This window comes from Trichechus manatus, unplaced genomic scaffold, assembly GCF_000243295.1.
Source record: "Trichechus manatus latirostris isolate Lorelei unplaced genomic scaffold, TriManLat1.0 scaffold00115, whole genome shotgun sequence".
NCBI classification, from domain to species: Eukaryota; Metazoa; Chordata; class Mammalia; order Sirenia; family Trichechidae; genus Trichechus; species Trichechus manatus.
Genome location: NW_004444051.1, coordinates 1,729,334 through 1,755,384, shown reverse-complemented (window position 1 = coordinate 1,755,384; position 26,051 = coordinate 1,729,334). Strand labels below are relative to the sequence as shown.

General features: G+C 40.0%; 1 protein-coding gene across 1 annotated transcript; it reads left to right on the top strand.

Moving 5' to 3' along the window:
• Positions 1–206: 206 nt before the first annotated feature.
• On the top strand, positions 207–25,394 carry ACOT13 (acyl-CoA thioesterase 13). Its single transcript, XM_004384037.2, has 3 exons — positions 207–403; positions 21,924–22,108; positions 25,145–25,394. Exons 1-3 carry the CDS (start codon positions 323–325, stop codon positions 25,302–25,304), a joined length of 426 nt encoding a protein of 141 aa, XP_004384094.1. The 5' UTR covers positions 207–322; the 3' UTR covers positions 25,305–25,394.
• The last annotated feature ends 657 nt before the right edge of the window (positions 25,395–26,051 follow it).

Here is a 26,051-nt window from a genome sequence, read left to right as displayed (position 1 = left end):
GGCGCCAAGGACCTGCCGAATCAACGGTCCGGTGGGGAAACGCGCTCCCCTGTCGGAAGGCGAGAAACGCGGCTGCGCAGCTGGCGAGCCCTGAGACCCGGCGAAGCTGGAGGGGACGAAACGGCGCGTGCGCGCAGGGTCACTATGGGCGCGAGACGTCAATACGCGAGTCGCCGGGCACCTCGTGAGCGCAGGGGGCGGGGAGAGCTGTACGTGAGTTCTTTGCCATGTGTGTCCTTGTTCTTTCGGCGAATCTGTGGGCTTCCTTCCGCTTCTGAGGTTCATTATTGCCCAGGACCCGGGAGCTAGCGAACCGTCCACGATGAGCGGCGTGACACAGAATGTCGGGCAGATGCTGAAGTCCATGGTCAATGTGCGCCGCTTTGATAGAGTTTTGGAAAAGGTATTGGAGACAAAACCACGGCTTCTAATGAAGGGGAAGCACTGTGCTTAGTACGCGGGGAGCGCTGAGTAAATCTCTCTTGCTAAGTCCTGCTCGAGTGCGCCTGTAAATTTACCCTAGTAATAATTACTACTTTAATAGAGCGTCTAGTATGTATATTCTAGGTCTAGTGCATAGATTCTCATCTAAAATGTAGGTACGTATGGGTATCACTCTGGCGACAAATTCCTCTATGCTAGTTTCGCTGCTAACCAAGAGATTGGCAGTTGGAACCCACCCACTGGCTCCACGAGAGAAGACTTGGCGATCTGCTCCCTTAAAGATTACAGCCTAGGAAACCCCAAGGGACAGTTCTCCTCTGTCACAGGGGGTCGCTATAACTGAAATTAATTGACTGGGCACCTAACAACAACAACAGAGCTGGAAAAAACTTTACAGTTCGATCCTTCAACAAACAAGTGCCTGCTGTGCTCTGGAGAAAAAAGAGACAGCCTCCATGTTTAAAGAGGCTCTCACAGCCTAGAACACTAGATAGAAGATAAACAAGTAATTGCAGGGAGGTATGAAAGCCAAGTGCTAGGTAGCATGGTGGATCGAAGGGAGGAGAGTCGTTTCTCTGTTGTGGGTTGGGAGGTTTCACAAAGCCATTTTAAGTAAGTTCTGAAGAAGTGAGTTAACCCTTGGAAGAAGAGGTGGTGCATTTCAGAGAACAGCAGTTGCTAGGCCTAGAGGTGGATTCATTTAGGGGATCCACAAGATAAGGTGCTCAAGAAGTAGGCAGGACCAGTCCTTGCCCCCTTTGCAAATGAACTGGCCCAGACTCCTGGTTTCCAGTGTCTTTGTTACCAGGTGGAAACCCCAGATTCTTGCTTGGCATGACTCATATTGACCAATAAACGAGAGACCAAGTGGGAGAAAGGAAAGGCACCTTTATTTCTTGCACAAGGAGAAGGAATCAGTTGGGGTTGCTGCTGCCAAAACTCCCCAAGGGCCAGGAGAAAAGTTACTTTTAAGGAGTTTACAAGTAGGGAGTTCATACAAGTTATGCTAGCAATGTTCTTAATCATACTGTGCAGGTGCAATGGGGTTTACATATAACTTCCAAGCAAAAGCAGGATTTAAATACAAAGCTGGGGAGGAGGAAGCCCAGCAAAGGAAACAGGATTTTTAAGGCAACGCTGTCCGGGAGGAAGCCAAGCAAAGAAAACAGGATTTTTGATGCAACACTATGGGGGCTCTGTCTCATTCCTTCCATTTCTTTTTGGACATTGGTCATACAGGACCAGTGTCCATTTTAAGCTATAGCCCAGATCGGAATTGTTTGGTATATTCTCAAGAAGAGACAAATATTGGACCTAGGTCTTTCACTGTGGCCACTGACCTCCTGTTGGTTTGCAACCATTTATTGAATATTAAGAGAAAAAGATAAGACTGGCTTTTATGCCCTGTTTATGTGACTGTTTCCCTAAAAGATTTTTTTTTTTTAAGATCATCTAGCTATTGTCTTCATACTTCAGGGCCCAGTTGATGTGTCTTTATGAGTCCTTGTGAGTCCAGCTCCAGGTTGGTCACATTCTTTATGCTCAAGGACAGGGGATAATGGCTCCAATATTATCTCCTAAATCATTCTTTTCTTTTGATCAGAGATTGGAGATAACATATTGATGACTAATACCTGGACTTAGTCGAGCCCCTAGATGGTGGCCATGGCAGGCTCTTTAAACTCATGGTGCTGTTTTCTACTAGATACCATCTGGTTCTTCACCAGGGTCTTAAGAGCAGTGTTACCATCTATCGCATTGCTGAAGTGAGCAGACTCAATGTACAAGTGTGTAAGACAATAGAAAATAAGTTTTATTATGCCTCATACTATCAGGATGCAAACTAAGAATATTATTATTTCTTGCAGTAGTGGTTTAGCTCATGTATTTATTCTTTATGGTAACAAACCAGATAAATCTGGTGTTTGTAATGGTGTTATAGTGTGTACCCAAGTAGCTTGTTGTCTCATTTTATGTATATCTTGTTTTATTTCTCTTGTGTTATTTTTCTGAATACAACAAGAGGTATTGCTACAGTACAGATTACCCTTTCTTGGGCTAAAAAATTTAAGGCTATTTTGTTATTTCATGTCACCTTGGCTAATGAGGTCAGAGATTGCTGTTGTGTTTTTATCTCATTTGCAACTTTGTCTGTTATTTGTCCCAAAATGATTGATAAATTTCTTAAAGATTTTTTTCAATTTAACTATACCAAATAGGAATTAAAGCTACCAACCCCACCTGAGTATTGGACTCATGGGTTACTTTTTGACTCTCATTTTATAATGTGTAACAATTTGACATTACCTTTTCAATATTTACTAGCATCATTACTATGAATATTTAAAGGTAATCTTAAAATTCTCAAAGTGCATTACCCATGCATTCATTAGGAATCTAAACAAGAGATTCCCCATGTAAACTCACTATCAGTTGGAAAGGGATCATTTAAACTAGTATAGTTGGATCCACCACACAAAACATACCCATAAGGAGCACACAAAGTTTGTTTGAGGAAACAGAAGGTATAGAAAAATTTACACGTGACAACCAGATTTTCATTAGAGAATACATGATTAGCAAGATAATAAAGGATGGACCTCTCTTGTTGGAGGTCTTCAGTTCATCTGTTTAAAACATACTAAGTGTTCTTCTGGAGGGCAAGCTGCCCCTCCTTGGTTTACAGTTATGGGTCACTTTCTCAGAAGCAGAAGTGTCACAAAACTGTTTTTTGAGAGAACTAATAGGAAATTTAATGCTATTCTATTTTGTAAAATCATAACTCAAATGAATTTCAGGTACTTCTCTGAAGTATTTACAACTTTGTTACATTTACCAATAAGAACTCCTAATTCAAGAGTTACAATATCTAAACCCATTGGTTCAAAAATTTAGGAGAAAGGAAAATGGTTTCTTATATCCAGAAAGTAAGACCTTAAAACAGCAACGTTCTCCTGTAAAACTCATAGTACTCCTTTACTCAGTCTTATGTAGTTCATTTCTGTTCTGGATCAGCCGCAGTCTGTGAACCCATCAGCTTCTACATAAGAGTTTTGGAAATCTTGATTCGGTCTAGTCACAGTTCTTTTTGTAAGTCTAATATAGTCCATCTTTTTGTTGAGATATTTTGGTCAAACATTTTCAGCAAATCAACAAAGTAAAAACTTGTCTGCAGACAACAAATCTTAATATGGCCGTGATTAATTTACAAACATAATTGTCTTAATTATAAAAATTCACAGCCAAATAAAGTCAGTTTAAAAAAATGTTAGGCAAAAATATTTTTAAATATATTGATTAACCTTATTTTTAAAGAGCTTCAGATATAATGCACCGTATAATAATTTTGAGACATAATACCATATAATCAGAATATGCCAAGATTATCAAGTCTCTAAATACCTGAATAGTAATAAAAAAACTTCATAGGTAAATGACGTGAGTGCCCTAGTCAAACCTTTGGCTTTGATGCTAGAGTAAAAAAGAAAAAAAAAGTTGCAGTCAAGTTATCAATAAATAATAATAAAATTATGGCATAATATTATGCGTTTGCTGTCTAATATCAGGCAAAAACATAAGAGAAAAAACTAACATAAATTTTGACCCAAAGAGATTTAACATTAAAGCTCCAGAAAATCTCATAAATTAAACCATTTAACTTTAGTCAGACAGATAAAACTTTTGACCATATTAAATAAATTTCTTTTTAATATACCTCTTAAATGATGTTTTTGTTCTGTATCTCTTATAGTATGTCCTTTTAAAATAGCAAAAATGAACACACTCATTAGCAAACCAAATACATGTATATATAGTGCTATAGAAAGCAAAAGTATATAAATTATGATGAATATCTGTTTACTCAGTTTAATATCTTTAAGTTACCTAAAAGGTCTTGGAAATGATTTTAAGCTAGTATACCATAAAACATAATTGTTGAAATGAAGTTTGTTCAAATGTTCCAAGTTTTTATTTAAATTTTACTATTTTTCTCAATCTAATTTTAGCTCTTAAAGATTTTATCAACCAGCTTTGAAAATCACAAAGTTTCTGTTCAACTGACCCTATTCATTGAGATGGATATAACCTTAAGTGTCTGACTAGGGGTGGAAACATTTTTTCTAGGCCATTTTAGGTTAGTCTCATTATGATTTTTATTTTTTGCTTCTTATGAGTTCTCTTACGATAGAGAGAACTTGTTTACAGTTCTTTTATGATCGAGTCTATCTAATTTTTGGAAGCTATAGTAAAACAGCAATTTTTTCTTTCCTTTTTTTTTTTTTGGTCTTAAAAAGTCTCCATTTAGTTGGAAGCGGCCTTTTTAAAAGCTTCCCTGGAGCTGTATGACTTCAGAGACTGGGGGCTGGGGAGGCCTGATCCTGTCCCTCCCTTACTGTCTTGACTCATGGAAGACAACAGTGGGTCATCCCAATTCATTTACATATGTTTAAGTTGACCTCAGCATTTTAAAGGGCTATCTATCCAGTAAATACCAAAGCTCTTTAGCAATTTTGTAAATTAATTTATCAATTCTTGGCTAGCGACACTGTGGGCTGGGGAGGCCTGATCCTGCTCTGCCCTCTCTCTCTTGACTCAATTCACCGAAAGAAAAAAACAAAAGATTCTAGATAAAACTTATTAACTCGTCATAGTCTCAGATGGAGGAATATTAGACCTTTTGACAAAATCTGAGCACCAAGGAAAAGTTTCCCAAAAAGGAAAAGACAGGACAACACAAATGGAAGCTCATTTTCCCAAAGTGGCCACTGAAACTCTAAATTACTTCTAGTATATTCAGTTTATAGTGTTTTTAAATATGGACTCTCAACCAGTGTCTCAGTAGCGGGGGGAAATCCAGGCTCATTTATCAAAAATGTTAAGCTGTAAGGTTCAAGCTTTTGGTTTTCTTTTTTTGATCTTAGTTCATTCTGTTGGCTAGACACCTAATCTCTTACTTTAGACATTAAATATACTAGCTCCTTTAACTGGAAAGTGTTTTAAAGTAGTCACTGCTTATTTTAATTTTAACATTGTGATTCTTTGTTGAGAAACTATATCATAAAACAGGTATACAGCTACCACTTCTCCCTGAGAATTTCATAAAACAGGTCATAAAACCTCCCCCTGAGAATTTGGCAGAACAGAGCACTATTTCCCAGGTTTTTTCTAGTGCTCTAGCCTGTCTCTCAACCACTTTATCCTGTCACAGGAGCCTTTATCGCTGGCAATGAGAGTGCCGGCGACCACCCTAATGGCTTTTACTGGTCCACCCATGCCTGAATTTTGTGGCTTATAGTGACTCAGAGCTCTTTGGATTACCTCTTCAATGTTTCAAACGCCTGAATCCGGGTGCTAAACTGCAGTTCACCAAAAGATTTAGTAAATGTCACTGTTAACCAAATGATCAAGCAAAAAAATCTAAGGAAGATTCTCCTTACTCAAACAACTGGTTTTCAAAACAAATATGCCAAACAAAACTTAAGAAAACATAAGAAAGAGAACAAAAAGAATAAGTGAAGGCTCGTTTTCTGAGGGCACTCGCTCCATCGGTATCCAAGAGACATGAAGTCTGAATCCATTGGTCCAGAAGATAGGACCTCTTTTTTTGCCAGCTTCTGCTCCACAGTCCAGGTGTCCTTGAGGTCGACTGGATTCATCGCTTTAGAATCCCTGCAGTGACTGCACCATTAACTCTTGTAGGGTGAAAACACTACAAAGTTTAGTAAAGCAGAAAGAAAGGTTTTATTTGGCATATATTTAAAGAGGCAAAGGTAGGGAAGGGACACGCATGCTGCATGCTGCCAGAGCCATGTCTGTCCAAGTCTCTGTTCCCAGTTCTTAAGGATGCATCTTAGTGGGCTGCATTCTGGGATGCCTTGAATGTTCCCCATTCTGTGGATACACGCTTACACAACCTAATCTGGTGCACCAACCTGACAGGTACCTAGAGCCTTTTATGCCCTCAGTGGTCAATTCCTCCTTCTTCTTGGGACTCTTCTAAGGCCTTACCTAGGAATTACCCTGTTATTTGCCAAATAACCTCAGATTCCTAATGCCCTCAACAGTCTATTTCTCCCACTTCTTGGGACTCTTCTAAGGTCTTACTTAGGTACTTACCAAACAACCCAGGTGCATTTCGTGCCTCCCACGAAATCATCTTTTGGGTCCGGGTGGATCGGCTTTCAGGGCTGCTCCAAGGTCTCCAGGAGAAATCTGATGGCGTCAGACATTGGGGCGAGTCTGTTGTCTGATCCACCTCAGGAACCGAGCAGATGACTCCTGGCTAGCTTGCCAGAAATGCTACCAGGTGGAAATCCCAGGTCTTGCTTTCCATGACTCGTATTGACCAGTAAACGAGAGACTGAGATGGGAGAACAGTAAGGCACCTTTATTTCGTTGTGCAAGGAAAAGGAGTCAGTTGGAGCTGCTGCCGTCAAGACTGCTCCCCAAGGGCCAGGAGAAAAGTTACTTTTAAGGGGTTTACAAGTAGGGAGTTCGTACAAGTTACGTCAGCAACATTCTTAATACTGTGCAGGTGCAATGGGGTTACATATAATTTCCAACCAAAAACAGGATTTAAATGCAAAGCTGGGGGAGAGGAAGCCCAGCAAAGGAAACAGGGTTTTTAATCCAACACTGTGGGGGCTCTGTCTCATCTTTGTAGAAGATCATGTTCCAGTGAAAACATTTATAAATAAGTATGAATAAAAGCCCTTGGTATTGTCAGCTTTGCAAGTCATTTATCCTAAGAACTTTTAGATTTTTTCTAAAGATTTTTATACATGCATGTCTGTTTTTCTTCTGATTGGGGTAGAGTGCTGGGAAATTGGGGAATGTTTGGAAGTGGAGTTTAAGCACTGATCACCTGTACTTGTTTGTAGGAAGAATGGAAGACTTTGTAGATCACCTTCCTGGAACTCAACTCTTTGGCTGTGTTTTAAGAATATAAATGATAACTCCCTACCTATCTCTTGAGGAGCCCTGGTGGTACAGTGGTTAAAGCCCTCATCTGTTAACCAAGATCAGTGGTTTGCTTGGCTCTGCGGGAGAAAAGACCTGGCAGTTTGCTTCTACAAAGATTACAGTCCAGGAAACCCAATGTGACAGTTCTACTCTGTCCTATAGGTTAGCTGTGAATTGGAATAAACTTGATGGCACACAACAACCTATCTCTTGGGGCTCTTATGAAAACAGGAAATAAAATACTTAGCTATTAATGTTCTCAAATAGCAAATGCTATAAAACCCAAGGACACACTACTCTTTTACAGTAAGTTTTTGAAAGATATAGTATCCAAAAAAAAGATACATCAGTCTAATGGGAAGCTTGAATTACTTAAAACATCTGTAGTCATTTTCCTTGTTAAGTTTTCAGCAACCTTATGGGTGTGTATCTTGTCATGAAAATCTTGCCATGGATTTGATTTGCCTTTGAATGTCTAGTTGAAATCCTCATACCTTGATCAGACACACTGGAACAGTCCTAATCTGACCATGTAGTCTGCGTTGACACTGGTGGTAACTTGCATACCAAGAAGACTGATTTGTTGATCTAGCTGTATAATGTTTCTCAGACAGAAGTTGCAGTAAAGTTGAATAGTAGTGCACACTGTATCTAGATCAGCACTGTCCAGTAGAAATACAATGCAGTCTACAAATGTGAGTAACTCATATTGTAAATGTTCATAATAGCCACATTAAAAGGTAAAAAGAAATAGATGAAATTAATTTTCATAATATATTTTAAATAACTCAATAAATCCAAAATATTATTTTAACACGTAATCAATATAAAAAAGTATTAATAAGATGTTTCGTACTTAACCTTTGAAATCCACTGTGAATTTTACACTTTAATAGCATGTCTCAGACTGGCCACATTTCAAGTGCTCAGTAGTAACGTACAAGGAGCCCTGGTGGCATAGTTCAGCCCTCGGCTGCTAACCGAAAGGTCGGCAGTTTGAACCCACCAGCTGCTCCATGGGAGAAAGATGCGGCAATCTGCTTCCGTAAAAATTCAGCCTTGGAAGCCCTATGGGGCAGTTTCACCCTGTCCTGTAGGGTCACTATGAGTCGAAATCGACTCAACAGCAATGGAATAGTAACATGGTTAGTGGCTAACCTTATAAGACTGTATGGAACTATGCCATAGTAGGTGCTTTGCATTTGTTAATTTGATCTAAAATATGTATTTTGTGGATGTTGATGTTGATGTTCTATGTGGGCAGATTTGCTAGGTCTAAAGTATATATTTATGTTGTCTCTAAAGGGTAGAGACCAAGTATGCTGCTAAACATCCTGCAATGCACAGGGCAGTGCCCCTCAACAAAGAATTATCCGGTCCAAATGTCAGTAGTGCTAAGGTTGAAAAACCTTGACCTAGCCCAGTTTCTTAATCACTCACCTTGTACTGGGTTAAAATTAGGTAGTACGTTTTGTTCTTTCTAAATTTACAGCTATGTCTTTTCACTGACCTTTGAGTTGTTTGTTCAAACCATGGGACTTGCATGTGATTTAGCATGGAACGAAATGTGGTCTTTCTCTAAATCTGTGGTTAACGATTTTTTATATTAAATTTTCTTTGTTAAAATAACTGGTATAGTTTTTGACTCCTCACTGAACCCTGATTGATTAAATTATATTATGCTAATTATTTGTCCCTCTGATTAAGTTTGTGACACCAGAGATTTTTGAAGGCAAAAAATGCTTATTTTTATTTTTTATTGTTGTGCTTTAAGTGAAAGTTTACAATTCAAGTTAGTCTCTCATACAAAAATTTATACATACATTGTTATGTGACCCTAGTTGCTCTCCCCATACTATGACAGCACACTCCTCCTTTCCACCCTGGATGCCCTGTGACCATTCAACCAGCTCTTGACTGTCTCTGCCTTCTCATCTCGCCTTTGGACAGGAGCTGCCCATTTAGTCTCATATGTCTACTTGAGCTAAGAAGCACACTCTTCACAAGTATCATTTTATGTCCCATATTCTAGTCTAATCTTTGTCAGAAGAGTTGGCTTCGGGAATGGTTTTAGTTTTGGGCTAACAGAGAGTCCGGGGGCCATATCTTCCAGGGTCCCTCCAGTCTCAATCAAACCATTAAGTCTGGTCTTTTTACTAGAATTTGAGTTCTGCTCCCCACGTTTCTCCTGCTCCATTAGGGTCTCTCTGTTGTGTTCCCCGTCAGGGCGAGCGTTGGTGGTAGCCGGGCACCATCTAGTTCTTCTGGTCTCAGGCTGACGAAGTCTCTGGTTTATGTTAAAAAATGCTTATTTTTAAATGCAAGAATGTTGTTAAAATGCTAAATTGGAGATTGTAGAAATGGCAAATGTTCTGTTACCTATATGCTTACCACACACACACACACACACAAAATTATATGTATATATAAAGTGCTAAATTGGAGTGAGGATATAAATATTTCCCCAGAAACACTTATACTCTTACCTCATTGCCTTTTTAAAGACAGAAGGGATAATGTTTCTGAGAGTAAGAAGCAAGTGAAAATGAGCACTACTTATTATTCAAGTCTGCCGCATTACCCAACCTGCAGTGGCCTTAGTGGTTGACTGAATACGAAAACAGCGCTGCATTTTCTCCTTGGTTGTATGAGACAGTTCTATCCTGAGTGCTGATCTCTGACAGATTCTTCTAGTGATTTTTTTAGAAGTCAGCTAATCAAGTCAAATAACCCTTTAAAACTGACTGATAATATTCCAAAGGTGTTTTGTTTTTTGATCAGATGTTTTGACTTAGCATATGAACCATGATAGGAATCTGTTGAATGATGGTGATTTTCTCTTTCTCCAAAATAATCTGTTGAAGGAGACACTTTCCAATCAGACTTGGTACAGATGTCAAGTCAATCCATGTGATCTTACATTAGAACTTTAGCCTGTTCTTTTTCAAAACCTCTGTTTTACCAGTATTTATCAAAACCCACAAAACCTATCTTTTATACAACACTGATAAATAAAAACTAACACTTAAAGTAAATGTCCTGCTCTTACTATAAAGATCACTCTTGAAATGTCAATAAACTTAAGTTCTGTGGGGTTACAAAGAAATACCAACCACAGTTCCTTGCCCTCAAAACTAGTTGCTGTCAAGTCCGTTCCAACTCTTGGTGACCCCATACGTGTCAGAGTAGAACTGTGCCCCACAAGGTTTTCAATAGCTGATTTTTTGGAAGTAGATTGCCAGACCTTTCTTTCAAGGCACCTCTGAGTGGACTTGAACCTCCAGCCTTTTGGTTAGCAGCCAAGCACATTAACTGTTTGTACCACCAGGGGCCCTTGCCCTCTAGGAGTTTATGATCTAGGACAGGAGAAAAGTGGGCTCCACAGAACAGTCCCATAAGATGTTCTGTGAGAAAAAAAGTATTTCATAATTAAATAAATTTAGGAAACATTGCATGTTGTATCCCTTTTACCTATTAAAACTCTTTAGTACTGCAATAAATAAATATGTTTAACTTTATCATCTTTAAGTTATTTGCTAATAGAACCTTTTTACCCCACAGTAACACGTGTGGAGGGACACACTGTGAAGTCTCAAGTGACAGGCACTGTACTGAGATCTGGAATTACCATGTGGAATCCAACAAGCATAGAAACAAAGGAGTGGAGTTCAGAAGTGAGATAAAATTATATTGTCATCCTTTGGAAATGAGAGATGAAGATGTATATACAAGTGAGTGAGATAACTCAAGAGGATGAACACAGACTAGAGAGAAGTGGTGAGGATTTAGGACCGAATTTTGAGGGCATGCAGGGTTGAGAGAAGAGGAACCTGTGGAGATAGAAATGTTAGAAAGGTAAGAATAGACCTTATACTTGATAGAAGAACTTTGAGGTTATGCATTAACCACAAAAGGGCAGTGATACTGTTTAAAATTTGTCAGCACATGTGGTATAGTGAATTAATATGGCCATTCTAGCCATCATCTTTGTGACTCCCTCACAATGATTAGGTAGGACTATGCAGATAAGGTGCTTGTGGCTCACCAAGGAGATTGGACAGCTTGCTAATAATGCAGATAAGGTGCATGCACCCTTGTGGGGGTGGGTCCATGCAAACAAGGTGTATGGAACCCTAACAAGGGGCTTGGTCAATTTTGCCATCCCAGTATGCTTAAAAGAACTGATCTCACAGAGGTTGAGGAGGAGACCTCACTACCATCAAGAAGAGGAGCTAGGAGTGGAGCACATCCTTTGGACCCAGAGTCCCTGTGCTGAGAACAGACAGAGAGAGCTGTAACACGGGAGACCGGCGTGAGATGGTAGGCACAATGTGCATCCCAACCCATGGAGTAAGGTGGTTAAAGTGGGTGTGCTGACCCACAGAGCAAGAGAGCTGAGCACCTTCAGGCAGAAGGCTTCCTGGAGGAGTTGAGTGCCTCCAGGTACTTGTCAGTGGAGCTAGGTTTCCCAAGAGGAGAGAGCTGAGCGCCTTCAGGCTGAGTCTTGCTGGCAGGATAGGGGGCCCCCAGGTACTTAATGGCGGAGCTGAAGAGCTTTGTAACACTTGCCTGAGCAGAGCAGAGGCTGGACGGAGGGCCAAAGAGAGGCCTGCCTGCAGGCACAACTGAGAAGATGAGAAGAGGCTGTCCTGATGAAAGAATTGTTTCCTGAGTCATTCCTGATCCTGAATTGTAACCTGTTACTGCCCTAATACACCTAAAAACCAAAGCCTGTTACTTTTGAGTTGATTCCGACTCATAGGACAGAGTAGAACTGCCCCATAGCGTTTCCAAGGAGCAGCTGGTAGATTCGAACTGCCGACCTTTTGGTTAGCAGCCAAACACTTAACCACTGGTGCCGGGGCTCCCTAATACACCTACTCCTCACTTACCTTTTTGTTTTCCAACATTTCACATTTATGACAGTAGTAAAAAATCTACTATTTGACTGTTTTGTGCATTGACGACGTACGTCTGGCAGCAAGCAATGAACGCCAAGGTGTGAAGCAAGAATAACGCTGGCTGTGATGGTTAAGGTTATGTGTCAACTTGGCTGGGCCATGATTTTCAGTGGTTTGGCAGTTATGTAATGATGTAATTTGGCCATTTTGTAATGATGTAGTCATTCTCCATTTTTGTGATCTGATGCGGTCATTGTCCATTTTCATACAGCACCAATTTTCGCATAACGACCTCGTCTTTGGAACCTAACCATGTTGATAAGTGAGGAGTGGGTATAAGCTCCATAACCGTGAGCATGGTTTGTGAGTTCTGTGTCACCATGGCAATGAATTCTTGAATCCAGCAGAGAAGTATAGAATGCCATGAAAGGGATGGCTGGTGTCAGAATTGGTAAAAAGGTTGGAGGGTGGAAGTATGTCTGACCTTCACCTCGTAGGAATCAGCTTTGGGCTGTTGATGCTGATAATGATTCTCTCTCCTTCCCCTTGTGAAGTTAGAGGAGGAAGTCAAATGCCTCCACTGTGCTGTTTTTACAACAGATATCTTTTAATCATTATTGGCCATTAAAAATTGTCTAGGTACAAGAAATGCACAAGAAAATAACAAGGGAAGATTTGTTCAAAGAGTTATGTGCAAAAATGTTCATTGCAGCATTATTTGTAATATCAAAAATGAGAAATAACCTAAATGTCCAACCATAGAAGAGCTGGTAAATCACAGAGGCTCCATGTAAAGGAGCCTTGTGCAGACATAAGAGTCACGTCTTTTAAAAGGATTTACCAGTGTAGGAGCATGTCATTAAGTGATGTTTATATATAACTTTATAAAATTAACATTTTTGATTGTATTTATTTTTAAAAACATTTATACTTCATATGTGTTCCAAAAAAAACGAACCCATTGCCGTCCAGTCCTATGAGTTAGGCATATGAACTCTGCAAATATGAATTTACCTTTTTATTGCAAAGATGCAATAAAAATCAAAAGACAGTAGGCTGGAAAGAATTTCACCATATGACTAGATATTAAAATCTGATAAGGTAAAAAGAGCTTTAGAGACAATCTAATAGGTAAACTCAAACTAAACCCGTTGCCATCAAGTGGATTCCAACTCATATTGCCCCTATAGGACACAGTAGAACTGTCCCGTAGGGTTTCCAAGGAGCAGCTGGTGGGTTCGAACTGCTGACCTTTTGGTTAGCAGCCAAGCTCTTAACTACTGCGCCACCAGGGCCCCGTCTAATACATAAGGGGGCACAAAAGATGTAAACAGGCTGTTCACAGAAAACAAAATGCAGACAGCTAATAAGCATGAAAGGATGCTTAGTATTGCTGTTAGTCTGGAAAAACCATGAGACCGTGTTTTTCCCATCAGATTGTAAAAGTTAAGAGTCATTTGGTGCCCTCAAGTTGATTCCAACTCCTAGCGACCCTATAGGACAAGGTTGAACTGCCCCTTAGGGTTTTCCTAGGCTATAATCTTTACAGGAGTGGATCACCAGGTCTTTTTCCTGGAGCTGCTGATGGGTTTGAACCGCCTACCTTTCAGTTAACAACCGAGCACTTAACCCATGCATCACCAGGGCTGCTCCTTAAAAATTAAGAGTGGTAAAGTGCATTATTGATGAAGAATGAGGGAATATGAGGCACTTAGTAGTCCTTTTGTTCAAGTTCTGAGGTTTGTGAAGGCCTCAGAAAGTGATGATCTGATAGCTTTAATAGAAAATAAGTTTATCAAGAAAATTAAGAGCACAACACTATAAAAACAGTATAATTTTAACTCAGTGTCAGGGATTGAATTGTGTCCCCCAAAAAATGTGTGTAGCAACTTGGCTAGCTCATGATTCCCAGTATTGTATGATTGTGTTATCTGATGTGATTTCCTTATGTGTTGTAAACTCTACCACTATGATGAGATTTTATGTGATCTCTTCATGTGTTGTAAATTCTATCACTGTGATGAGGTTATACTGATGGGGTTGACAAGATTAATGTCTTAATGCAATCTCTTTTGAGATATAAAAGAGAGAAGCGAGCAGAGATACATGGGAACCTCACACCACCAAGAAAGCAGTGCTGGGAGCAGAGCGCACACATCCTTTGGACCTGAGGTTCCTGTGCTGAGATGCTCCCAGACCAAGGAAAGACTGAGGCATCACAAGGACCTTTCTCCAGAGCCACAGAGAGAGAGAGCCTTTTCCTGGAGCTGATGCCCTGAATTTGGACTTGTAGCCTACTGGACTGTGAAGACAATAAATTTCTCTCTGTTAAAACCATCCACTTGTACTTCTGTTAGAGCAGCACTAGACGACTGAGACACTCAGCCACCCTAGAAGTTCCAGGAATTTCTGTCGTACTGTTCCTCTGTGAACAGATTGTTTAAACTTCTTTATTACTATTTGGTTTGTGGCTTTATCCTATGACAGCTAAGCTATTTTCCTGGCCTTGTATCAACATGTTTGCATTTTTATGAGGTGCCACCCCTTCCTGGCGATTATTACACATTCAGGTACTAGATTCCAAACTGGCCCAGCTCAAAAAACTCTACATAATTCCATCCTCTCCCCTTGAGAGGAAGGCAGGAGGTATGAATACGTGTTCCCCAAACCCTCAATCTATAGAAGAGGGATGAGGAAGGCGCCTTCCCTGTCAGCCCTGTTTTTCCAGGTTTCAGGCAGCAGAGAACGTGCATATGAGAGAATCTTGCCAGTATGATAAATGTAATAGAGGCCTTCATAGCACCCACCCTTACAAGCATTCAGAGATGATTCAACATAATCTGCCATATACCAGTTTTTGGGAAAAAAGTACAGTGATTGCTATTATTCTTTTATAGCACGTCTCTCACCACCACCACCACCACTCCAACAAACGAGTAGAGTGTTACTTCAGCTGGTTATATCTTCAGGGAATATTTAATTAAATTCTTCCTTGCTCTTTGTTTTTGTTTCTTCCCCTCTTGGTACTTATTTGCTAACTTTTGTTGTTTTTGGCTCTCTCATATAACCTCCACTGGTTTATGTACTTTTTGAGGACTATGACATCTTCCTCACCTTTGGATCTTCTGCCCTTACCCCAGTTGCCCTCCATGTTCACCCTTATCCTTCAGAGTCCTTTCAGGTGACACCCACTGTTCCTGAGAAGACTTCTTGGACATCCACAAATCTCTTCCTCTGTTCCACTTCTATACCTTGTCTTACTTTTGTTATACAACTTACTGTGTATAGTTGAAAATATCGTTAATTTGTCATCTTCAAACAACTCTTTGGAACACATCCACAGTACATATTTTAAAAACATTTGTCAGAGTGAACTGCAGTGCCTAGTGGAAAGTGTCTAGTAAAATGCCTTTCACATAGAAGGTTTTCCCTACGATTTGTGTAGTCAGTTGCTGCAGTCACTAAATGTTGCTCATATTGTTATAGAATGCTCTTAGTTGACCTTCAGATTTGAAGGAATTCACTCATGCAACAAACATTTGAGTGCCTGCTATGTGCCAGGCACCATGCTAGACACTGGGAATAGACCAATGAACAAAAATGGCAAAAATCCCTACACTCATGTAATTTATATTTTAGTGGGGGTAAGTCAGAACATCAAACAAAATAAATAAAATATTTAGTATGTTAGATGGTGGTAAGTGCTATAAGAAAATAAAACAGATAATGTTGGGGCTAGAGAGTTAAAAATTTTTCTCCTAATGTGTATTCTTGTGGAGTTTGAGAGTTCAATTTTAAATAATATGATCTGGGAAGATGTCACTACGAAAGTGACATTTCAGTGAAGACCTGAGCAAGTCCTAGATTTTGAAGGGGAAGAGTGTTCCAGGGAGGGAATGACAAATGTAAAGGCCCTGAGCCCAGAGCATGCTTGCAATGTTTGAGGAATACCCAGGAGGGTGGTGTGCCTGCAGCACAGGGGAAGCTAGCAAGGGGGCACGTGTATGACATTGTAAGTCATTTTAAGGACTTTGCCTTTTACTCTGAGTGAAATGGGGAATCCATTGGAGACTTTTGAGCAGAAAAGTAACATAATTTGATTTATATTTTTAAAGAGCGCTCTTGCTAATATTGAGACTGGACATAAGGGAGGCAAGGCAGAAGTAGGGCGCTAAGTTTAGAGGCAACTATAATAACTCAGGAGAAGTGATGGTGGCTTGTACCAGCATGAGAGCATAATGGGTAGGGGCTGGCAGCTAGGGAAGTGATTGGGATTCTAGATATGTTTGAAGATAGAAGTGACAGGATTTGCTGATGGATTGGGTAGTGAGACATGAGAGAAAAAGGAGTGATAACCCCAGGGTTTTGGGTGATTTTACATATTGGACTTTTTGCCCTTGGGAGACCTTTTATCTGTGTTAAATTAGTCATGACTGGCATAATTTATTAGGTTTATATTCCTTTACCCACAGAGTTGCTTTATACCGCATACATCTTGAGTGCTAACATTGGAGAACTTTGCTGTTTCTCCGTTAGCTGGAGCCCAGACGTTACCAGTCTGGTACATGGGAGTTGTGCTCAGAAAGGAAGTGAGCCACAGAGGAGAAGGCAGGGCATCTGATAGGATGATATTACCAAAACCTATTGCCCTTGAATCCATTCTGATTCATAGAGGCCCTATAGGACAGAGTAGAACTGCCTCAGAGGGTTTCCAAGGCTGTAATCTTTGTGGAAGCAGACTGCCACATTTTTCTCCCACAGAGTGGCTGGTGGGTTCAGACCACCACCTTTCGGTTAGCAGCCAAACGCTTTAACCCCTGCACTGCCAAGGGCTCCTTTAGCATCCTTTTAGCCTTTAGAAAAGCACCTGGATATTCAGAGTTTGTTCAAGTCTTCAAAACTAATGAAAGTTCTGACAGCAAGGAGAAAAGCAAGTGGGCAAGGGTCATTTTCACAGTTTTGGTACTTTCAATAATAACTAACATTTATTGAGAACTCTGAGCCAGACATTATACTATTTTACCTACATTATCTCCTTTAACCCTCACAACAACCGTGTGAGGTAGGTACTTTTATTATCCCCATTTTACACAGAAGAAAATTGAAGCGTACCTTTCCCAAGGTCTTATAGCTAGTAAACCCATTGCTGTCGATTCAGTTCTGACTTAGTGACCATATGTGATGGAGTAGAATTTCCCCATAGGGTTTCTAAGGCAGGAATCTTTATGGAAGCAAACTGCCACATCTTTCTCCCATGGAGCAGCTAGTGGGTTGCAACTGCCAACCTTTCAGTTAGCAGCTGAGTGCTTAACCAATGCACCGCCAGGGCCACCATGTGAAAAAAAACCAAACTCGTTGCTGTTGACTCAATTCTGACTCATAGCAACCCTATAGGACAGTAGAACTGCCTCATAGGGTTTCCAAGGAGTGGCTGGTAGATTCAAACTGCCAACCTTTTGGTTAGCAGCTGTAGCTCTTAACCATTATGCCACCAGGGCTCCAAGTAAGTGGGTCTAAATCCAAGTTGTCTGCTCCGAAGCCCATCTGTTAACCAGTAAGACGGTATAGTGCTTAAGTTTAGAGAACTTGTCCCGTATCCTTCTGATTGGATCTGATACTAAGTGTGGCCTTTGGTAGTCTTTCGAGTCTGAATGATTAGTTGACCCTAAGACTCCTGGTGGGCATTGCAAAGGAGACTGTGGAGTGACTAGTGGTGTAGGAGAATATGGAGTTGTAGGAGTTAAGGGCAGGCCAGAAAAGGTCCACAATGTCACAGAATGCTGAGAGGTCAGATGAGGGAAAGGTTGAAAAGTGTCCGCTCATTGCCGTTGGCAATAGAAACTGTTTCAATTGAGCAATTTTAAGAAAATCCATGCCAAACTATTCAAACCAAACTTTCAGTTTGATGATGGTTGTGTTCTAGGGTCATAACTTTGATAAGGATGACAATTAAAATGTTTTGATCACCTATGCTATACCAGGCCTTGTTCTAACTGCTCAATTTGAATTTTATCTTAATCTTTACACATACCCTATGAAGGCCGTGCTATTATTATCTCCACTTTATAGATGAGGAAACAGAGACTCGAGAAGTTGAGAATCTTGCCTAATTCTGGCTCCAGAGCCAATGCTCTTAGCCATTGAGCTGTGTTGTTAGCCGCCATCAAGCTGGCCCCAACTCGTGGCAATCCCATGCACAACAGAATGAAATGCTGCCTGGTCCTACACGATCCCTATGATCGGTTGTGGATCGGACTGTTGGGATCCACAGGGTTTTCATCGGCTGATTTTTGCAAGTAGGTTGCCAGGCCTTTCTTCCTAGTCTGGCTTAGTCTGGAAGCTCCACTGAAACCTGTTCAGCATCATAGCAACATGCAGGCCTCCACTGACACATGGGTAGCGGCTGTGCATGAGGTGCATTGGGCAGGAATCGACCTTGGTCTTCTGCACAGAAGGCAAGAATTCCACTACTGAACCACCAGTGCCCCCACCTGTATAATTAAACTACTAAGAATACACATTTATTATAAAACTAAAAGGCTGGACTGATACAGTGTGATTGAACCATCATACTTTTATAGTGTATACCTTTTAATAGCCTTTAATATACTTTTATCTATTCTTTGTTGCGGTAACCCTGCCATCACATTGCCACCTCCTGTGTTCTTACCTTCTTTACCTAATTTCCTGCTTATATACGGCTACATTCATACATTGTCCTCAGACACACTCCTTCTGGCATCTGCACAACACGTGTGAAGTCAGTAGTGTCATTGGGGCAAGTTGTTTGAAAACAGCCTCTTTCACAAATACACAAAATTCTCATCCACTCATACTGTCTACTCTTTGTGCTCTTGTGTGTATGTATTGTCTTTCATATGTAGTCTTCCTTCTTGGTTGACTCACATTTCTGTTTACACACAGATTTTCTCATGTGGGTAGTTCTACTCTGTCCTTTAGGGTCACTATGAGTCAGAATTGACTTGACGGCAGTGTGTTTGGTTTTTAGTTGGTATTCTGTCTTTGCTGAAATGTGAGGAGAGAATGTGTGTGTTTGTCACCTGGAGCATATTTATCTTTGTTGGAAATTGAGCCTAGCTGTTGAGGGGTGGACGAGGTACTGTGGCATCATAAACCCATTGCTGTTGAGTCGATTCAACTCATAGCAACTCTATAGAACAGAGTAAAACTGCCCTATAGGGTTTATAAGGAGTGGATGGTGGATTCGAACTGGTAAACTTTAGGTTAGCAGCTGAGTTCTTAACCAGTATGCCACCAGAGTAATATAAACTCACATGACTGCATGAGATGCAGGAAGGAGAAGCACATTGAAGGCCATATAGAAAAGGGACAGATGGCTATATGTGTGTGTGTGCACGTATAAGACAATTTTTATGATAAACTGAGGAGCTCGTTGTATCAGACAGGGCTGAGCCATAAAGGTTCTTGCCCACCTACTGGAATTTGAGAATGGAACATATCTGGGCAGTTCTCCATGTTGTCGGGGACCATGGCAGGCATATTTCTGGCCCTATGGCGACATAAAAGGCCCCACACCCATCTTCTCACAAATAACTGATAAATCAGGACCATCTTTAGCCACTACTGTCTAGGACTGCCCAGATTGACCCAGTTGTCTGCCGCAGACCAGGCAAGATGCTAACTACTACACTATGGAAACTACCACTCATTGCCTCAAGTCCTTTATTTTACAAGAATTGGCAACACATAAAAACATTTCTCTTGCCATACCAGGCTGACTAGTACAAAGTTATCTGTATTCCAATGTTGTATACCTCTATTCTAGTCATATATATTAGCATGGCCTTTGGCCTTTCTAGTTGGGAAGAACAAAAATTTTAAAAAACAAAACAGTATTCTGTGGTAGAAGATCCAACACTGATTTATTTTACCTTTTGTCATCCCAACCAAAGATAATCAAATAGAATTGGAAGTACTGACTTCTACTAAACACACAGTGCCTTAAAACTATACTAAACCCCCTTTGGTGCTGTGAGGCTCTCATATTAATTTCTATTTCCTGAACCACCTGGCCTCCTTCCCCATCTTCATCTGGCTAACTCCTGTGTGTCCTTCAAGACTCAGATGTCATTCTCCAGGAAGCCTTTCCTAATGCCTCTCCCCTGAAAACTACTTTAGGAGTCCTTGCGTGGTGTAAACAGTTAACACGCTCAAGCTGCTAACCGAAAGGTTGGAGGTTTGATTCCGCACAGAGGAGACTAGAAGAAAGGCCTGGTGACCTACTTCTGAAAAATCACCTATTGGAAAAACCCTGCGGAGCACAGTTCTACTCTGACAAACATAGGGTCGCCATGAGTCGGAATCAACTCTATGGCAACTGGTTTTTTTTCCTACTTGAGGCCTGTATTTATCCTATCTGCAGCACTTCCCTTTATTGTGGCAGTTTGTGTATTTGTCTCTTCTTTAGACTGAGAGCCCCCTAAAAGCAGGGATTAGATTTTATTCATCTTTGTATTGTCAACATGTGCTATAAAGTCTCATGTAAATGCCCGAATAAGGTGATTTTACACCTTTTTTCCTGCTTGGTGTGTATAATTGATTTATGAGGACATCTTGTGGCTAGATCATTTATTGCTATAAAGAGACTCAATCCTATTCTATTTATTTTTTTCCCTTTGATACCTCTTGAGCAAAACATGACATAATATTATTTAGGAAAGCTTATATTGTGTGATTCTGTTTTGTTGTATTTCAGGGCCTTCTGGGTGAAAAACTACAAAGCCACCAAAATTGTAGTTTGTAAAATGTCTTTCTGGTGGAAGGACCCATAAAGGCCACTATATGTCTTTATAGTTAGTAATTAGGGGAACTTGAAGGTAGACAGATCTAGACCTAAATCTCAGTTCCATCACATCTTATGTGACCTTGCAAATAAACCATTCTGAATTTAAGTTATCTGCAAAATAGAAGTTATCCCTAACTTACAAGTCTTTTTTTTTTTTTTAATTACTTTGGATTGTTTATTACAAAGTCATTTAAAAAATTATTCTGCTTGTAAAAACTTGGGAAGACCCAAGTTGAAGCTACAGTGGGTTAACAGATCACAGTGACCAGCTGACTTTGTTGGTGTAGAAAAGTGGGGGTTAGCAAGTACTACAACTTTTCCTTAAATATTCCCACTTTAGAGATAAAGTGATATTTGTGAAGTGTGCTTCCTAGCTCAAGTAGACACATGAGACCAAATGGGCAGCTTCTGTCCGGAAGTGAGATGGGAAGGCAAAGAGAGTTAGGAGCTGGTTGAATGGACATGGGAAATCGGGTAGAAAGGAGGAGTGTGCTGTCACAGTATAGGGAGAGCAATTTGGGTCACATAACAATGCATGTATAAATTTTTATATAAGAGACTAACTTGAAATGTAAACTTTAACTTAAACTACAATAAACAAAAATTCCCGCTTTTCATAAGGGTTAATTTCTATTCTAGGGTGTTGGTGGCTTACTTGAATTTCTGAAAGAACTTTTTAGGAGAGATTCCCAGTTTAATCCAATGATAGTTCTTGATGACTGTTTGGGCTTTTTTGACACCACAGCATGAATGTTCAAAATTCTCTCTTTTTTTTTTTGTTACATTAGGTGACTCTTGTCTCTCATGCTCCTGGGAGAGTGGTTTGTGAAATGAAAGTGGAAGAAGAGCATGCCAATGTAGGGGGCACTCTGCATGGTGGTTTGACAGCCACCATAGTGGATGACATATCAACGTTGGCTCTGCTATGCACAGAAAGGGGAGTAGCCGGAGTCAGTGCCAATCTGGACATAACGTATGTATCCAAACTGTACCCCAGACAACTTTCTAAAATGTGGTAACTCCTTTCAAACAACTGAGATTAAACACATATATAACATAAATAAAGCATGAGATTTGCTTAGCTGGTCATCCTTAAATGCAACTATAGATTTGCCTTAAAACGTTCCATGGGCTTAAAATCTGTAACTAGAGCAACTAAATTCTGAGTACTACACCAAATCTGTTGCCATCGAGTCAATTCTGACTCATGGCGACCCTATAGCACAGAGTAGAACTGCTCCATAGGGTTCCCAAGGAAGCAGATTGCCACATCGCTCTCCTATGGAGTGTCTGGTGGGTTCGAACTGCCGACCTTTTGGTTAGCGGCTGAGCGCTTTAACCACCGCACTACCAGGGCTCATTGACTTCCAAGTACAGCTTCTAATATGTATACTAATGGGAAGATCATCAAAAACTCACTCCTGGTAACTGTTTCTTAACAGTCTTTAAAAGTGTCACTTCTACAGATGTCGTACGAGGGTTGTATGGAGTCCATATACTTACAGAACTTATTCACAGAATATAATTCAAAGAAAGTTGGAGAAACTTTCATACGCACATTGTAATCTTGTTGTAACAAGGTGAACACAAGTGTCCAGTCTTAAGAAAAGATGGTAATCCTGGATCTTTCCCTGAGACTTTGCAGACAGGTTCTGTAGGTTTATACCACGTCATCAGGGAGTAGTACTCTAGATATCAGGCTGTCACTCACTGTTGTGAAAGTGCCTACAAGGGTCAAACTTTTCCAAAATTTAAAAAATTCAATTCCAACATAAACAAGTACGGTTCCCAGTCCAATTCCTAAAGTGTACAGGGCTCAGGGATTTAGTTGCAAGACAATTGCTTTTTCTATCTAAGCAACAGGAAAATCTATTTTTTGGGGGGACAGGTGGGAGTTGGGGTGAAAGAGTCAATGTTCGAGACATTGGCAATATGTAGGTTATTGGGTTTTTTAACAATCTAAACCTTTTATGAGACTATGAAACATTCAGTCCCTGCTTTACTGTGGGAATGACTTAAATTGAGGGCTCAATAAGCAAACCACAAGACAAGATGCAGATAAATTCTCTTTTGAAATTAAGATTACAAAAAAGAAAAGTCTGCTATGTTACTGGTGAGTATGTTGAGCAGTCTATTTTGTTACACATGTTGGGGGGTAAGACCGGTTGATGACTCTACTTTTCCTTAAACGCCTCTAGTGAGAGTAGAGAGCTTCAAACCTAGCGCTGTATTTCATGATGTTCTAAGATACTGCTGCTTTCACAACCCTAAACAATTTTTAATGAATCATACACAGTTTTGGCCTTTCAAAATATGTGTTGCCAAAAGCATTGGCCACTATCAAGAGCTCCCTTAGATTCAACAATTAATTCACTTGAACAGAAACTAGGACTTAGTCTCAAAGATTTACCATACGTATTTCAAAAGTAACTTAAAACGTTTCAGTCAAGGAATACCTTATGATTGACTCTTTGTACTACCACTAACATGGTACCAAATTTACTCTATCTGTGCACCTTAAGTTCTAGATTACACAGACTAAAGACGTCTGTCAGACTATGACTTAGAGAGGATAATGCTAGGATAGGAATGTTGTTTGTTGTTGTTAGCTGCCGTTGAGTTGATTCTGACTCATGGCGACCCCATGTGTGCAAAGCAGGAGAGCTGCTCCATAGGGTTTTCAAGGCTATGACCTTCTGGAAGCAGATCGCCAGGCTTTTCTTCCAGGGCGCCTCAAATGGGTTCAAATTTCCAAGCTTTTTGTTAGTAGCCAAGTGCTTACCTGTTTGAGCCAGGATAGGACTCCTAGAATAGGAATACTGTTGAGAGAATGCCAGCTTCTGAATTTTCCAGATTTAATGTTTGCTCACGTATAGCATAAGGGGTTGCTTGTCACCCCCTCCCCTGGTTTCATTTAAGTTAATAGCCTATTGCCAAAATTCTTGATTTATAATACAGTTTTGGGGGAAATAATGAAAACTTGGTAAATTGCTACTAAACATGCCATTTTGACTTCTTTAAATTGAGGTACACAAATTCAACCTACCCTGTGTTCTCTCTAGCAATAAAGTCCCAACTTCCTTATGCCTTCCAGCCACAAACACTGAAGTCCTTTCAGAGTAGCAAAAATACATCTTTTTTTTTTAAAGTTCCTTGCTTTATAAAAAGCAGAAAGATACTAATAAACGGTAAGGAAATTATTTCCTTTTAAAACATTAACATTGTTTTAAACAGCCCTCATGCTTCAAAGTCTTTAATTTAGTGGAGTCAGCTGAATTAAAGACAACTTAATTAACGATTGTAAGTGGGTAGGAAGTGTCTCTCTTAAAAATACATATATACAATTCATCATCATGGTTGTAAGGACCCCACATTAATTTTTCATAGTTCTTACATTGTCATTTTAGAGTTGAGTAAATTCTAAATACTGATATGATGCACTATAGATACCAAGCGATACTTCAACTTGGAAGTTAAGCAGATTAAATGAAAACTACAGGAATTCTTCTACTAGCCCCAAATAAATATGAAGTTGTTGTTGTTAGATGTCATTGAGTTGGTTCTGACTCATAGCAACCCTATGTACAACAGAATGAAACACTGCCTGGTCCTGCGCCAGGCTCACAATCATCGTTAAGCTTGAGCCCATTGTTGCAGCCACTGTGTCAGTCCATCTAGTTGAGGGTCTTTCTCTTTTTCACTGACCCTCTACTTTACCAAGCATGATGTCCTTCTCCAGTGAATTAGGAAACTTAAAAGGAAAAAAAAGGCAAGGAAACCCCTTCCCATATTTATGAGAAAAGAAACTTGCTTGTGGATAAGGAATGAGTGAGTAAGATGGAACTTGGTCAGAACTAACCATCCAAATTTGATAGGCCAGAAAGCTCAACTGATAAACTATGTTTAGGAGTAATATAAGTAACATAGGAAGACTGTTTTGAGATTTACACAACTTGCCCTTTTAAAAATTACTAGCTTTTAACTATATTTAAATGTGTTTTTTTTCAAGGTACATGTCACCTGCTAAAATAGGAGAAGATGTAGTGATTACAGCATATGTTCTGAGGCAAGGAAAAACACTTGCCTTTGCCTCTGTGGATTTGACCAACAAGGCCACAGGAAAATTAATAGCACAAGGAAGACACATAAAATACCTGGGAAGTGGATAATAAGGGTCTGACCTAAAGAAACCCAATAATGAATATCAAGTGTAAATTTGACTTTAAATTTTCAAAATAAAGTAGCACAACTAGAAAAAATAGCTAAGAAATATTTTCTCTGGGAAAAAGGAGATAGAGATCGAGTGGGGTAGGTGGTCCTGTGCTTTTTCATTTTAAGCCTCTTCAATTTTATTTTTTAATCATGTATATATTACCTGGATAAAAAAATTCTTAGCTCAAAGTGTTCTATGAATTTAAGTAAAGCAAAAAAGCTAGCCACGCCACCTTGTGATAAGATTACTTTAAAACTAAAGTCCAGTTAAGTCTTGATACATGGTACAGTATTGGTTGGAGCTTGAAGACATTATGTTAAGTGAAATAAGCCAAACAGAAAAGGATAAAATATTGTATGACCTCACTTACCTTTATAAAAAGACAAGAAAAGGCAAATGTATAGAGACCAAAGTGTATTAGTGGTTACCAGGGATAGGAGGGAGGGTAAAAATGGGTAAATGGTGATGGAAATAACTCATTAAGGGTAGGGTTGCACAGCTGATTATTGTAATTGCTGTCAGTAGGTTGTACACCTGTAAAAAGCTGAATTGGCAAAAGCTGTGTGATACCCTCCCCCCACACCCTTTTAACTCACTACTGAGGTCACTCATGAGGTTCATCCTTCAGCCAAAGATTAGACAGGCCCATAAAACAAATAATACACATAGCTCAACCATGTACAGGAGACTAAATGGGCACACC

Bases quoted from the DNA above. Each gene is read 5' to 3' on its own strand.
- ACOT13 (XM_004384037.2), top strand. From the start codon at position 323: ATGAGCGGCGTGACACAGAATGTCGGGCAGATGCTGAAGTCCATGGTC. The intron at 404-21,923 runs GTATTGGAGACA...TTGTTACATTAG, and splicing joins TTGATAGAGTTTTGGAAAAG to GTGACTCTTGTCTCTCATGC. The intron at 22,109-25,144 runs GTATGTATCCAA...TTTTTTTTCAAG, and splicing joins AGTGCCAATCTGGACATAAC to GTACATGTCACCTGCTAAAA.